This window comes from Melanaphis sacchari, unplaced genomic scaffold (assembly GCF_002803265.2).
Source record: "Melanaphis sacchari strain LSU unplaced genomic scaffold, SCAv2.0 Contig119_pilon_pilon, whole genome shotgun sequence".
Classification (NCBI taxonomy): domain Eukaryota; kingdom Metazoa; phylum Arthropoda; class Insecta; order Hemiptera; family Aphididae; genus Melanaphis; species Melanaphis sacchari.
Genome location: NW_020270468.1, coordinates 647107 through 664316, shown reverse-complemented (window position 1 = coordinate 664316; position 17210 = coordinate 647107). Strand labels below are relative to the sequence as shown.

The following is a 17210-nucleotide window of genomic DNA, read 5'->3' as shown; positions in this document are numbered from 1 at the left end:
TAATCAAAATATTTTACATTTTTAATGATTTTAACATTGAGTTTTATCTTAATATACGATTTATAGTACCGTTAAGTACGAGTACATAATACAGTTATGCGAGTTAAATATATAATAAAAAATAAGCGAAAGTATGGAATTTAAAGTCCGGGCATTATATTTTAATAAAATGTATAAACTACTAATACACAAACACAAATAATACAACAATTATTCACTTATTTTCTTGTGCCTAACTTAATGTTGTACAATCGTCAATCAGATTGCTATACTTGCATAAGTATATTTGCAAGCACTCCTCCCTTGGACTTTGACTCTAACAAAATCCTCCCCGGATAAAAAATAGCCGTGCAGCCTGTACTCAGTATCTATAGATTGTAATTATTTATTTTATATCGTCTGCGTGGTTTATTAACTATCAGTATCGAGTAAAAATTGCTAAGAATTGTGTTTAAATATTGCGTTTCGTGGACACAAACTCACCTAATTAAGGTACCTATCTAATTAATGAAAATATCGATCATATAAATTATTGAAACTGATACTTTTCTTTTGATTTTTAATGTTTTAATTGTAATATTGGTATTTAGGAAATTTTATTGAAATGTGTAAATTATTTTCTAACTACAATTCAGAGTTTAAAATATTATTTAACTGTTCAATAAATTACACTAGTCCGTTAATACAAAACAAACTTATTAGCTTATGTGCGAATAATGTACAAAGTATGATAATATCTGAGGTTAAGGATGCTGGATGTTTTTCTATTATGTGTGATGAAGCAAGATAATTAAAATATTAATACAGACTATTTTTCTATTTATTTATGAATAAAGAATATATAATAATAAGAAAGTAATTTTTCAAAGGTGTCATAAGCAAGAGCAAATGTTTATTTATTTTAGATACACAAAAGACTTTGAAATACTTGAACGTTTTCTGGGCTTTGTAAATGTATCACAGAGCCAATTTGCTGTTTCATTATTAAGTTTGATTTTATCTTACTTGAAAGAATTGAACTTAAATAATATTCCTATCGTTGCTCAATCTTATGATAGGGCCAGCGTGATGTCTGGTTGTAAAGGAGGTTTGCAAACATTACTTATGAAGTATCATTCTAATGCGGTTAACGTTCATTGTATGGCTCATAGGCTAAACTTAGTGGTGGTTGATATGTGTAAAAATGTGAAGGTCTGTATTATGTATCATCGATTTATGTATATATTATAAAATACTTTAATAGGATATTAGATTGTCAGCTCATTAATATTGAAAATATTTTATGGTTATAGTACAGTAAGAACGTATTCAATGCTTTAGAAGCAATTTATATACATTTTTCTATGCCTACTATGAATAAAAAACTTCAAGATATGCAAGTCAAACTAAAAATGAATCTTGTAACATTATAAATTATTAGTGATAAGTGTTGGGTGTGTAGGCATAAAAATTGTAAAGCTGTTATTGAAAATTTCAAATTAATTGTAGATGTTTTACAAGAGGTAGAAGAAAATAATGATCAAGATTTTAGCCGAGCTATTGATAAATATTAGATTTATGGTAATAAATGATGACATACCTATGTTAAAAATTGTATATTATTTATTTTTATAGGAATATTGGCCATGATGTTGAAAGGAGAATTTGTAGTATATTTACATATCATGAATTATGTATTATGTATCATTCAAATTTTGAATTGTAAATTACAAATGAAACATTAGGAAAAGTTGCTAATACTGTTATTGGAGTAATTAAAATATTTGGGAAAAAATTGAAAACTTTTCAATAGAAAACTGTATAGATTTGCAAATTCCTGCTAGACGTATGTTATTGTTTATCACGTATCACTAATTTAACTAAAGTTTAAAAGTTATGAAATTATAAATACGAGTAGTATTACCTATTTAATTTTTTCAATGTCCAAGAAAAAGAGAAGAGAGGCAACACAACTAAATGATTTTGTGGTGAGCACCACAACAAGTGCTATTTATAAGATTTTTAACAAGATAGTGAAATTACTTCAATGGATTTTTGGAAAGTTCATGCATTTTCCCCTATACTTGATAATTTAATAGTCAATATGAAATCTAGATTTTTAACACAAAGCTTAGAATTAGCCCAGTCAGTTGAAAGCTTTTTTGAACTTAATTATGAAAAAAGTTCTTATTTTATTAATAATTATAAGGTAATTAAATAGCAGCCAACTAATATTAAAATAATTTGACTCATAATCGTGGAATATTTTTTATATTTTTACATTCAAATAATACATTGACCTAAACACAGTTCCAGTCATTATTTAATATAGATGAAGATGCATTAAAGTGTGAACTCAAAGAAGCAAAAATATGTTTGATAAATGATCAAAATTCAGATAATTCCATAAGTGGTGTGAATATTGAAGCAAAAACACAATCTCAACTTTTAAAATCAGTTGTACAATAAGAAGTTTATCCAAATGTTTATTTATTATTAAAGACTGCATTCACTATACCCATAATTTCAAGTACGTGCGAGCAATCTTTTTCATGTATGAGGAAAATTAAGTCATACATTAGGTCAACTATGACCCAAAACAGATTTAGTGATCTGGCTATACTTAATATAGAAAGATAACTATCTAATGAGATAAACGATGATGATATTTTAATACTATTTTCATCAAAATATAGGCGTATACAGTTATGAATTATTATAATGTAAATTTGTTTTTATTGACTAGGTTATACTTTGATTCTATGATTTATTTTTAATTTTAATTTTAGACGGCTTGTGATTACTAAATGCTAGGGATGGTTACAGGGGGGCTTGGGAGGCTTTGCCCCCCACGAGTAATTTTGAATTTTGGTTTTTTAGGACTCTAGTCCCTGTAGCAATTAAATCCTAGTTATGCCCATGGCCACATTATCAAACTTTGACAATCTTCAAGCAGACCACCAAATATAAAAGCATAAATATTCTAAATCTTTATAATATAATATAATTTGGTAACCACATAGTAGATATACAATATAGATATAGGTCATATTTAACTTGTTTTCTTGTTTTTTTATTGATAATTGAAGAGATTATAAATTGAAGTACATATCGTAGGTACACATTTAAAATATTATTTTAAAATTTTATAACAGGCCACATAAAATATCTCTGTGAGCCGAGGATTGAGTATCACTAAGGATTTAATTTATGAGTTTTTAAAGAAATATCTCTAAAATTTCTCATTACATCTGTTAATATTGAAACATCAATTTTATTATATAAATTTGTAAAATCACAAAGATTTTTGTAAATTAAATAATTCCTAATTTGTTTGTACACTTTCATATTCATATATTGTTAAGATGTTATCAGTAAGAAAGCTAAAAAAATTTTTTAAAAGGGATAAACATGTTTCATTACATGTTCAAAACAATCCATGTACTCATAAGGATAAAATAATTTTTTAATAAGAGTTCTTCAAATTGATCTTTTTTTCGAGATTATTTGATAATTTGTCTAAATAACTAGAAAAATTTAAGAGAGCCAATTAATCTTAATCCTGTTTTTATTATAAACATATTGTTTTCACTAGGTATGAAACCAGTGGCATACACAGAAATTTTCTATGGGGGAGAGATGAGTATATTTTTTACAAAGTTTACTTCTAACTTCGAACCATTGTAGTTTACCAATTAACACTTATACATTAATATAAAATATAAAATGTTATTTATTCATTAAAACTTTATTTTAAAATTGTAATTATTTAAATTTTTAGTAAAATATCTATTTTTCTATTCATCCTAGACATAATATCAAGGACTTCATCTGCCTATACAGGAATTTCCCGGTGGACCGATAACATGGTTAATCCATTTAGTCGAGTCTAAAAAATAATTGATTATATTGTATGAAATAATAAAAAAAATTATTATCATTTACACCTTACTTCAGACATAGTGTTCCTTAGGAATGTTTTCAGCTTTTTCAAACATGAAAATGTCCCTTCTGGTGTTGCAGTTGACACAAGCAAAGTACATAGGATTTTTAATAATATATTTGGGAAAATTGAGGGTTTACATAATTGCAGTGCTTCTAATCCTGATTTAGGATTTTTTTCTGTTATTTTAAGTTTTTTTTTCCACATTTTTAATTTTACTAATACAGTTTGGAAGTCTGTTTCAATATAAAAATTTACAAGTTTTTTAAATGGTTCAATTTCAATTTCACTGGAAAATAAACATTGAAAACCTAAAGAAAAAGAAATGTAGATATAACATATTAAAATAACATATTGTAGTACCTATATATCATATTAATTTGTAATTATTAATATTGTTATAATATACCTTCAAAAATATTTTTATGATCCAAAAATCGTTCTCTCAAATTTATAATGAAAGCATCAATATACGGAATTGCTACAGTAATTCTGTAATAACTTTCTGGTTGAATATTACCTACTAAACATGGATTTGGACGATTCTTTTGTTTTTTTGTTAACCTTTTAATAGATATATTAAAGCCCAAAATTGTAGTCATTTTCTAAATCAGTTTAAAATAAAACAATTATTATTTAGATTATCAAATAAATTTGATACAAATCAACTATCTAGGATTATGTTTTTAATATTTACCTCGGCTTCTTTGAATAGTAGATTAAATTATTTTTCAATGTTATTTCTTAAATGTTCAAGCATAGATATATTACATTCCGCTAACTGTGTAGCTTCTTTAAGATCAACATTAATAGTTTGTAAACTTTTACATAAAGGCAAACCGTAAGAAAATATCACCTATTAATAATAATAAAAAATATATGTTAAAATTTTATGTTTTATAATTATAATTAAAAATATTTTTTTGAATTACTTTTACAACTTGAAGTGTAATTAAGAACTCAGAATCCATGGCTTTAATCAATATATCTGCATCATTTACCAAAGATTTGTCATAAGAGTTTAATTTTATTTCTTCTAAAGCTTCAACAATGCAGGGAAAAAGCTCAACAAAATCATTAATGGCATTATACCTTTCAATTCACCTCGTAGCACACAAGCGTTTCAGTGATTTTGCTGAAGGATGTAGTTCACTGTTAGAAATAACTTCCAAAAGAACACTGCTACGTTTTGGTAAATTAAAAAAAGCAATGCATTTTTTCAACCAAACCTAAGCAGTTTCTCACACTTCGAATATCTCAAGAAAATGACACTGCCAGATTTAGAGAATGAGCCGCACAATGAACATATATTGCCTTCGGATATATATTTCGTATAATAGTTTGCACTCCTTTATGCTTTCCAGATATATTCGCAGTGTCATCGTAACCTTGGCCATATAATTTAGAACAGTCTAATCCACAAGAACTCAAACCTATAGAATTATGCATATATAATTAGGGCTATGAATAAATACCAATATTCAAATACTTTACAACTCTGTATATAATATAAATATTGTATATGTATAACAAAATAATAATAAGCCTTACCTTCAAGTATAGCAGTAGCCAAATTTTTTCCAGTCAAACTATGAATTTCTACAAATTTTAGGAATATTTCTCATAATTTGGCATTTTGTTCAGTGCCATTTATATAACGAACACATAATGCAAGCTGTTCTTTATTTGAAACATCAGAGGTTTCATCAGCAAGCACTGAAAAGCATTCTGATTCATTAACCATTTTTATTAATTTATGAAGAATTATATCACCACATATGGTAATAATTTCATTCTGTATTCTAGGACTTATGTATTTATTCCTAGAGTCAGATTCAAAATGTTCTTTTAAATAATCCAAGTCTTTGGCTTTATATTTCAGAATAGCACGAAAGTTCCCTTCATTTGAATCATTAGAATTCGATGCATCTAAATTAAATATTAAAGATTTATACAAAATTAACATTAAAATGTATACAATTATAACTAACCATTGAAATTAATTGAACCAGTGTTTCTATGACCACAAAGAGCTAGTTCTTGCCTTCCGCAAAGAATTATACATTCAATAATTGGGGTTAACTTCAACCTATTTAGCTTTATTTGTTCTGTTCTAAAATTTAAAATAAATGGGTAACGGATATATATTTTAAAACAATTTTTCAATCAATATTGTCTATTACAGGCATGCCCAACCTTTTTCAACTGGCGGGCCACATTCAAAATGTATATTTGTACTGCAGGCCGTATATGCTTTATGGGTTTTATTTTTGTTCATTTCGATAAAATATAGACTAGTCATAGGTATATCTATTGTACATTTTATCGGATATAATATTATCTTTGTTCACTTATCGAATTTATGACTCAAATCGTATGTGTTTAAAGTTCTCAATATTTCCACCCTATAGTTGTTAGTTTGTTTTCGTCATTAAAAATTATTTTATATTCTTAAAAACTTAATAAAATACATTTTTTGTAAATAATATTTTTTTTTTTACACCTATAAAAATTTCTAATTTTTATAAAATGATCAGGGGCCGGTTGGAACACCTTCGCGGACCACAGGTTGGGCATACCTGGTCTACTGGTCTATTACCATATTTACCTATCATTATCCAGTGTATCAATAATTGATGGTACATTTTTTACAAAAATATTTAAAAACATTTCTGCTTTTAAAAGAGAAGTCTTATGGTATTGTAAACTATTGTGATAAGACAAATCCTGAAAATGTTTTATTTAATTATAAATAGGTTCAAAAAATTATTATTTTAGTGGTACCTAGTACCTACTACTATCAATAATAATTGTATAAACTATAGTTAAACATGAATGAATAATGAATATAATTATTTCTTTAGCTTTCTTCCAATTTTGTAAAGGTTTCATTATAAGATAGCCCAGTGGCTATGATCCAACACCACCACTAGTAGAAAAAGCAACACAATATCTACAAAAGGCCCCTTCAAGATTTTCTGAATAGCATAACCAAGGAAAAATTTTTAACCACTTATGCTGAAATCGAAGTCCTCTTTTTTTTATTAATATCTAATAATGGGAATGGATAATTATCGGGTGGTGTCCACAAGTTAGTTAATACCTAAAAAATAATGAATGTTATAGAATGTATGGATATTGGATAAATAGGTAATAATATACTTTTTATTAGATATGTATTAATAAAGCACTAACTTACTATATTTTTCTCATTATCCAACAAACTACGATTTAAAAATAAGAAAACGTCATTAGCAATATTAGCATGCATTTCAGTTGCTGGTATACTAAGACAATTCACCTTTAAATATGAAAAAAGTCACAGAATTTATTCTGTTATACCGTTATTACCAAAATGAACACAAGAAAATATAATTGATAAAAAATATTTTCATTACAAAAACACTATAAAAATTCTTAAAACAAAAAAAAAAGGCCAATCTCCTAAAGATCTCCTAGGATCTATCTCCTATATACTTTCCTGTGTACGCCACTGTATGAAACAATTAATTTTTTTTTTTTAAATATACATTTTTCCACATTATTTGGAATTTATTTTGTTTTATTTTTATCATTTCTAAGTTCTTATACAAATTATATTTGATTTGTGGTTGATTATTATAGAAATTTATGTTGTTTTTTTTTTTGGTAATTTGTTTATAAAACTTAGGTAAAACTAATTTATATTTGCCATCTAATATAATACATACATATTTATTTTTTTCAATTTTGGTCCAAATAATATTATATTTTTTTTCTTCTTCTAAATCTAATAATTTTACAAGTTTATATTATCCATTAATATTATTTATGTTAGAAAAAATAAAATTTTTTATTCAAACAGTTTTATGATAAATACTAAAACAAATTAAAGAACACAATAGCAAACTCATCAAGAATATCAACATTAATGTATCAATAAATATATTGACATTTAACATTAAACATCAATGTTTATGTGTATGTTTGTTTGCGATTACATGTTAAACAACTGATTATTTTTTTAAATGTAAACACATTATTTTATTATTTATAACATGACAATATTAATTAATAAGTACATTTACAGGATGTTATTTAAATTACAATATAATCATACTATTTAAATAGAAATAAAAATCAACCATAATGTCTTCAAATGTTGTTGCTCGATTGGTTAGGTGTTAGTTTTGAGAGTTTTCATGACAGGACTAAATTTATTGGGAGAGCGTAGTACTGTGTTTTCTTAGTGATTTGGTTCTATTGTTAAATACAATTATAGTAAGATTCAATTCATAAGAAAGTATGTAGTACTAGTAATAATAGTGCTCTAGATTGATTTACATTTAGTGTAGTTGTCACATAGAGAAAACTGCGTTATCATCGTGATTTTTTTTACCTTAGACCTTTAATTGTTTTTCAAAGGCTGATGTACACACACTTTCTCTATCAATAATTACAAATCTAAAAATAAATAAATTCCTCTGATTAAGTTGTGAAACTTGGATAACTTTTATTATAATTTTAGCCATAGTGTTAGTAAAAAAAGTACGAGAAAAAAGCTGGCTAGCTTAGGCGTCTGAATAACTGGGATTAATTTTAGATTTTTTTCCTGGTATTTTATTATTATTATTTAAAGTTCTATACTTTATTGAAAAGTTGTTAAAAATGAATAAGAGCAACACAGATGTATGTTTATTATGGCTACCTTAAACTACAAATTAAAAGTTAACTTGCCATTTCATATTTTTTATTTTAGTATATATCAGGTGCTAATTATGTTGGAAAGTTAATTTTTTACCAAACATTTTTAATTTGAATTATTTAATTATACTATATTGAAAAGCATAAGTATAGACTGGATGTAAACTAATATAAGTAAATTATGTCAATTATTTAAATCAATATACCACATAATTTTATCAGTTGGAGGTTGAAAATTAGTTAAAAATTGATGAAAATATATTACAATATCAAATTTTATTAAAGAGAATATTTCATATGCTTTATTACAAACAAATGAACCTGGAGAAATTGAAAATGAAGAGATTGATCTCAAGCCACAAACAAATATTGAAAAACTTCTAACTTCTTTAGAAATGAGAGACCATATGAGTATTACAAAGGGAAGTGCAACAACACTCGTCAAATTTTGAATTGTATTACAAATACGAAAGTTTTATTAATGATCTTTTAATGGTGAAAAAAAAATATGGTTCAAATTAGTAATAATTAATAAAAATACCATTTTTAATAATCGTTTTCCGAAGTTTTTTAACAGTTGATATTGTTTAAAGTGATCTGTAACCATTTTATGTATCTTGATTTCTTCAAAATTTACACGTTTAAATGCTTTCACACGGTTGAGTTTTTTCATAATGGATGTTGATGGCAAGTCACTAGCAAAAATTGATTGTGGTTTTTTTATAGGTATACCACGAGCTTTATCTTCTTTACCCCTCATACACACTGCTCAAACAGTCGAGTCAAATCAAAGAGTATTCAGGAAAGATATATTTACCAGATTCTTTATGAATAAAGAGCGATAATGTTCAAATCCCATCATGTTTATCAAAACATCTCCATCACAAAAGTGGACCTTTGGTTCCATTATATGATTGTTAATGTATTTAAATAGCTGTTGAAAATTGGTAATATCAGATATTCATCTTTAAGAATCTGATGAATCTCACCAATGCTTCAATTCATCTGGCTAATCTTCCTACCTATACATCAGGAATAGAAATTAATTTTAATATTAACGAAATTTAATAATTTAAAAAAATATATGTATAATACACAGTAGATACATATATATTTAATAACATTTAATAGAATTTAAGCCCATTAAATACTGTAAATAACTAAAAACATAAATTATTTTAAAAATTTACCAGATTAAGAATTTCCATTTTTTGGTTTAAATTGTTTGAGGTACTGAGTTAACACTGCACTGCTTATTATAATTATCCAAATTTTTTTTGTTGATACATCAGTGTACTTTGTTGTACCCTTGAATTAGAATCTAGGTAATCTAAAAAAGTTATATCACATAAACATACTATGTTATACAATGTACAGCTAACAACACATAACTTATGTCATACAACCACTAAAAAAATATAGTGTTTACTCGGTGCAAGCAAGTAAATATTTCAAGATTTTATTAATTCTAACCTAGTTAAAAAATAACAGAAATTTGTTACAATCAATTTCAAGAGCCAGTGAATTTTCTTTGTTATAACCAGTTAAAACAAGTGCTCATTCTAAATAGTAAGCAAGAAATACAAAAAAAAACAGGCAATTTTATTTATTATTTTGACACTTCACTGAAACTAAACATGATTGTTATTAACTTGAAAATACCAGAACTTGTAAAAATTATGTTTATACATAACATAAAATGTAAGTAATATATAAAAATAAAATTGTCAAGAAAATAAAACAGGCAGATTAATCAAAATATGTACTTCAATTTGATGTATTTTAGTTACTGTAGCCGATATGTCAATATAACCATACTGTTGTAAATTGTAATTTAACAATCGTGTGGACACATGCTGAGACATAACCTAACAAGAATTTAGTAGGTATATCGACATAAATAAAACATCCAAATAAAAAAATGCACAATGTTTTCCAGTTTATGAAAAATGTATGAATCATTTATATGTTTTTAAGTTTTTTACTATTATTTTGGAATTTAGATATCTTGGTTTAGGTTAGACATCTTAATTTTTAATTAAAACAAGAATATAATATATCATTGCTTATTATGAAATATTACTATATTAACTGTAAAGTAACAATGCGTAGCGTAATATAATAAGTAGTGATATTTAACATTACCCAAAATCGGTTAGTCAGAAAATCAAAATATCTCTAACTAGTCCAAAAAAATATATACCTATTAGTAATGTAATGTATATTCGAATAGTTCTATCATAAATAATTTGAATATTCGAATATTCGAATATTTGAACATTCAAATATCAGTATTCAATGCTACAATACCTATTTATAATTAATAAGTAATCCATATCTACACAACTAAAGTTAAAGATAATGTATGTCAATGATTAATCGGCCTAAATACAAAAATAGTTCTTATCTTGCAGGTATCCGTTTGTAGTTAGCTTTATTTTACTCGTTGTCGCTGATATCTCGTTTTTCGTACCTGTATTATACATTGAGTTTTTCTAATTGGTAAATGGTCTTTTGTTTTATAATATCTTCACTTAAAATTATAACTTTTCTTTTCGAAATTTGTACTTTCAAAGTGAATAAAATATGGCTAATTTATTTGAAACAATTCAAAGTGTTATTACTGAATGGAAACTTGATAATAAAGTTCAGTGTATTAGCCATGATAATATAACTCTTGCGGTAAAAATGATATCTTTAGATGGAATAATTAGTAATCCATGTGCTGCTCATACTCTACAATTCTGTATTAAAAAAGCACTAGATATAAAAATATTTTCTACCCTCATAAAATGAGCATCGAGTATTTAAGTGCTTTTAAACATTCTTATAAAAGATCATATGCTTTGGAAAATATGTTAGAACAACTAGGCAAATCAAAATTAAGCCTTATACAAAGTTGCTCAACCAGATGGAATTCGACCATGTTTATGCTTGAATGATTATTAGCAATATGACAAGGAATAGTCACTGTAATGGCTGATGGCTGATCGTACACATTTTACTCGACAACAAGCCAAGAGTTCATTGAAGAAGCCAATATATTTGGCAACTACTGTTCTACTGTTCTGTGTGCCGATAAGAAAGTGATAATTTCATTAATTCGTTTAATTTTTAAACATCTCAAAATTAATGAAAATGAAAATAGTTTAATGACAAATTTTAAGACTACTGTTTTATAAGAGCTCTCAGTTCCTTCAAAATTGTAGAAAATTCTCTGGAAGAAATTAATATTACTCAAATATCTTGTTTGTTAGACCCCAGGTACAAAAATTTAAATTTTGAGTATTCCGACTATATAAAAAAAACATAAAAGAAAAAGTGCAATCAAAAATATTAAATTTATATACACAATCGGATATCCCAAATAATGTTACACCAATACAACCTACAGCATTAGACACTTTACTAGGAAATGATTCTGAAGAAAATATTGATGAATTTACAACATACTTATTGGAACCACAAATAAATCATAATTTGGACCCAAATAATTGGTGGTTACAATACGAAAAACAATATCCAAGAGTAATTTTATTGGCTAAGCAAATTTTGTCAGTACCAGCATCATCAGCATCTTCTGAGAGTTTTTTCAACAGCTGGAAATATAATTACTTCTAAATGCAGCAGATTAGATCCGATGAACGCATCAGCACTTATCTTCTTACATCAAAACAAAAAATTAAAAATGTAAAATGTATTTAATCAATGAAGTTAAACGTACGAGTATTAATTTATTAATTAATAATGAACAATTTTTCTTCTTAAACTTATATTTATTTATTTATTGTTGTTACTAAATTATAAGTTATATGTTAAATTAATACATTATTATTGTTATTAATAATTTAATTATGATGTATTTTGCACAATTATGTTTATTTTTTATGTACTATAAGCTATATAATATTATTATTAAACGTTTTGTGTAGCGCGAAAACTTAAACAAATAATTTTCTTTACGTATTGTATTGTAGCATCGAATACTGATATTCGAATGTTCGAATTATTTATGTTAGAACTATTCGAATAATTCCCATCACTAATACCTACGTTAAAAAAAGTGTTAACGAAAACACTGTAATTCATCTGTTGTTTCTTCTTGGATTTCCTGTCGGCTGTGATCCATGACGATTAGTTTATGCTTGTTTTTGTCAGAATTCAACAATTTTGAATTTGATACCTGGAGTAAGGTTGTGATCCGTAGTAAGTTTCGACGAACGAGTTTAAAACTTAGAATTTCAATTACCCAAACGAGAAAGAGCTCTGTGCACATACAACAAAAACCAAAACAAAAAGAAACAATAACAGATACTTACACGCGTGACATGTTACACACCCACACATACACACACACACACGCACGCACTCACACACGCACGCGCTCATACACACACGCAGATTAAATTGTAGTCATGAACTAAGATATACAGGACTGGACACAGAGCCTTATCAGCCGGTCAGACAATGTTACGCATTACTCCATTAAGTGGAACCTACGCTATCTAGTGACGAATTAGTTTGTTAATGTTATTACTTAGTAATACTAAGTAACGAGTAACGACGCACATCATTAAAATATAGTGCATAGTATAAAGAATAATATTGTTCCTTAATATACTATATTGTATACTATGATATAGTGTTTTAGATGTTTTAACTTTTAAATTTTAACCATTTGTTAATTGGTTATAAAATATATAAACTGCAAATAAAAAAAAGTGCGAAAATTATTTAAAATATTTATCATACTGTATTTATATATTTAAACTAAAAATATTACTTAGTAATAAAATTACTATTAAGTATAGATATTTTTTTTTATATTATATATACATATATATATATATATATATATATATCCATGTAATTAAATCATTACACTAACCATTTATTTCAAAAATTGAAGGAATAGCATTTTTTTTTTAGCCTAGGCTTAGTAGCAGACAGTGGAATCACTATATCAGATGAAGAAAATGAAACATTATTATCTGTAGAACTTGAACTAAAAGAAAAAAAAATTAATTTAACATTATTTTATTACCAAACAAATTAGAATAAACAATGGTAGGCATTAACAATTATTATAATTATTCAAATAATGTAATACCAGACAGTAACACAGTTACCTCTGTTTAAAACTAGCCTACCTACCTATTACAACTACCAAAATAATTCCTTATAATATCGTCATTAGTAAAGTGGAGTTCACACAAAGATTTGACAGTAATTTGTTTGTAGTTAACTTTTGATACAATTTTGGACCATATTTCAAAAGTATCTTTATTTTTCGGCGCTTGAAATATCGAGTATTTTTTAATGTGCTTTCGACTTTTACACAGTAGCACAGAACAGTAAGTTGTTAACCATTTTTAAATTTTTTACGAAGGTAATAACGATATACAAAATTTAAAACAGTATGCTTAAAGCATGTACAGTATAGAATGCTATTATAATGTGTTAAAATAAACATATTTATTATTTTTGAAATATGTATTTAAAGCATGCAAATTGTGTTTTAAGTAAATTGCAAAGTTATTCTCATAGATTGCGCCACTTGATATAATATCCATTTAAAGGAGCGGCGTAACATTTACTGACCGTACCCCTCATACCCGCACACCCAACAGTGTCCAGTCCTGTATATCTTAGTTCATGATTTCTGTGAAGATAGTTCCTAACGCTCGAGTAAGTTTGGTTACTTTGGTACTTATCAACTCTGATAAGGAAGGTAACCGCAATGCTGTATATTTTATTGCCTATACATTTATTAAAAGGGGTTTTAATAAATGTATTTATTTTTAAAATAATCTAAATCAGAATTCAATACAAATAAAAAATAGTAATTGGTAATTATTATTGAGATTATACTATAACGTAACATGATTAATATAAACAATATTAAAATATTGTAATTAAATTATTAGGAATATAATGTACCTACGTAATTTTGATATTATTAAATCTTGAGTAGTGTAATATAACAGAGCGGTACTCACTTCCTCACTATTTTTTATTTCTATTATTTTTTTATCGATCTTAATTGTGATCTAATTCAATATTATAAAACGTGATTATTTTAAATAAATTGAATCAAGCTTTAAGACATTTAATTATTCATATTTGACATTCAAAGTGAATAATACCATTTTTAACTATTATAAAAATAAATAAATATTATTTATTTTTAATTTGATCAAAATTTATCATATTATGGAATTTTTTCCCATAAACTTAAGTTTTTAAACCGTTATAAATCAAATCATGTTTACATAATTTTAATTAAACATATTTTAATATATTTATTTTTAATTTAATTTAAAAATATGTCAGCCAAAATTAGTTTATGTTAATTATCTAATATAACTATTATTTTTTCAACAAATTTTGTATCAATATAATTAAAAGAATCAATAATCTATTTTTTCCTTGTTCCAAGTTAACTAATTTTATAAATTCATGAATAGAACTGCTTTTATTTAAAATAGATATTTTTTTATAAATAATTAATAATCCAAACATTTAAAATAAATTTGTAAAAATATAATTAATACAATACAGTGACGAATAATAGCAGATGTATATTTTACACGAAACTCAACTGGATATTGCGTATAATACCACAATTATATTCTTCATTAGAATGAATAGTAGAAAATGAACATACTCTATAAATTTACAACCGTATCAATTGTAACATTAAGAATATGAAGTTGTATAAATTAGTTTTTTTTATATTTATAAGTTATTGTAAATTATTATATAATTATGTAGTCATGATAAAACTTAGAAAGAATAAATTATTACAATTTCATTATATTAAAAGTGATTATTATTACTAATTTTATTAAATTCTAAATTCTATTCTGGTGGACATAGAGAAGAGTGATCCACATTGAGATAAAAATTGTATTATTTAACTCCATCAAGATAGGAGAGTGGTAGAACATTTCTAACTATACTAAACGAATTGGGATGTATTAGAGTTTATTATAGTGAATTAGATTATAGAAAAATATTTAAACTACATGATACACAATGAGACCTATATTATTCTTGATATAAAATAAAGTACCTAATAAATATGAAAAAATTAACTTAACTTTTTAAATTTGGTTTATTATTTTCCAATTACAAAATAGCCATATAATGTATAGGTAAAGATAAACTGTATATTAAGTACTTATGTATTATATACAAATACCATGTAAATAATTTATAGAAAATAAAAACAAAAAATATAGATAATATTTTTCTATTAATTTAAATTAACAGTTTTGCTTTGACCTTGACTAAAAATTATTATTATACATAGGTAAGTGAACTTAAAAAATTAACAATTGCTTGTAATATTAAATATTGCAAAATTTCTATGATATTAGTACATTATTATAGGTATCTAGTGTAAACACTGTACCTACCTGGACAACTTATAGAAAAAATTATAATATATATTTTCTTATTATTATTTAAAGGAACATAGGAAATGTTATTCAGTCTTACTTTGACTATGACAATAAATTGAAATTATAAACATTTGCACTTTATAAATAATTAACAATAAGTAACATAGGTAATACATCATAACTTCTGAAAGAAATTTGGAGTCAAACGTTTCCTTCTATTTTCTTTAGGAGTTGGCCATTCAATGCCAGTCCTTTTTTTGTTCAATCCAAGAATTGGAATTATATTATTATAACATGTAACAATTTCATATGTTCAAGTATAAAATTCTTCTAATGATAATCCATAGCACATTTATGAGAGCTTTATCAAATACTTAGTTAATATATCTTCCTCTTCATTTTTAAATATATTTCGAACAGCATAGTTGGATTGCATTTGTACTTGTTTACCATAGGATGCCATTATCTTAAAAACATAAATTATAGATAATCCTAATGTAAACAACATAGACAAACATAATAGAAACTCAGTAAATTACCCGTGTAATGACTTAAATTTTACACCACATGCATCTACAGCATCTTTTATTGATTGTTTGTCATTTACAGCATCCAATATGGCCTCTTTTATAAAATTGCCTATATTAGTTTTCCGTTTGTAAGATCATCTCATTTTACCTTATTAAATATAATTTTTGTATGAAATAACTAAGTAATAGGTATTCTAATGCAATGAGATTTTTGTCTCATTGTAGACCAAAAATGTCTCATTGAAACCCATTTGATTTTTTTACGTTTTTGTAATAACTATGCAAGCTGACGTTAAAATAGTGATTTACTTAATGGAAACCGATCCAATATACGATTTACATTTTACACATATATTTTTGGTCTAGTGTGCAACTCACATCTAGTTATTCTATTTATTTTTATTTATTCTCCTTGTCTTATAAGAATTCATCTTAATTAATGTCATAAAAGCATCTTTCATGTCTATTAAAAATGTTGTCATATAAAATTTGTTTGTTTAGATGAATCTCCACTACTCCTTTTTAAGTTGTTTAGATAATAATGGAGTCAATAAACCATTTTTGGTAATTCACGGTATTGTGTATATATCCTTCATTGTTTAATGGCGAATAAGATCTCCATTTATATGGACTAAACTTCCTATGGATTATATTTATCCATGTCATGCA

The 17210-nt window shown here is 25.5% G+C and overlaps 1 protein-coding gene and 1 pseudogene across 1 annotated transcript; one reads left to right on the top strand and one right to left on the bottom strand.

Moving 5' to 3' along the window:
• Positions 1-595: 595 nt before the first annotated feature.
• On the top strand, positions 596-1553 carry LOC112604086 (annotated as a pseudogene).
• A 3072-nt stretch (positions 1554-4625) lies between these two features.
• LOC112604102 lies at positions 4626-9515 on the bottom strand. The gene is made up of 6 exons (XM_025352970.1): positions 9147-9515; positions 6531-6649; positions 5914-6035; positions 5474-5851; positions 4855-5355; positions 4626-4778 (listed from the first exon to the last, which is right to left on the bottom strand). Exons 1-4 carry the CDS (start codon positions 9363-9365, stop codon positions 5544-5546), a joined length of 768 nt encoding a protein of 255 aa, XP_025208755.1. The 5' UTR covers positions 9366-9515; the 3' UTR covers positions 4626-4778; positions 4855-5355; positions 5474-5543.
• Between the last annotated feature and the right edge of the window lie 7695 nt (positions 9516-17210).

Coding starts and splice junctions, on each gene's coding strand:
- LOC112604102 (XM_025352970.1), bottom strand. CDS start 9,365: ATGAGGGGTAAAGAAGATAAAGCTCGTGGTATACCTATAAAAAAACCA. Junction 6,036..6,530: donor GATACACTGGATAATGATAG/GTAAATATGGTA, acceptor TTTAAATTTTAG/AACAGAACAAATAAAGCTAA. Junction 5,852..5,913: donor TGGTTCAATTAATTTCAATG/GTTAGTTATAAT, acceptor TATTTAATTTAG/ATGCATCGAATTCTAATGAT.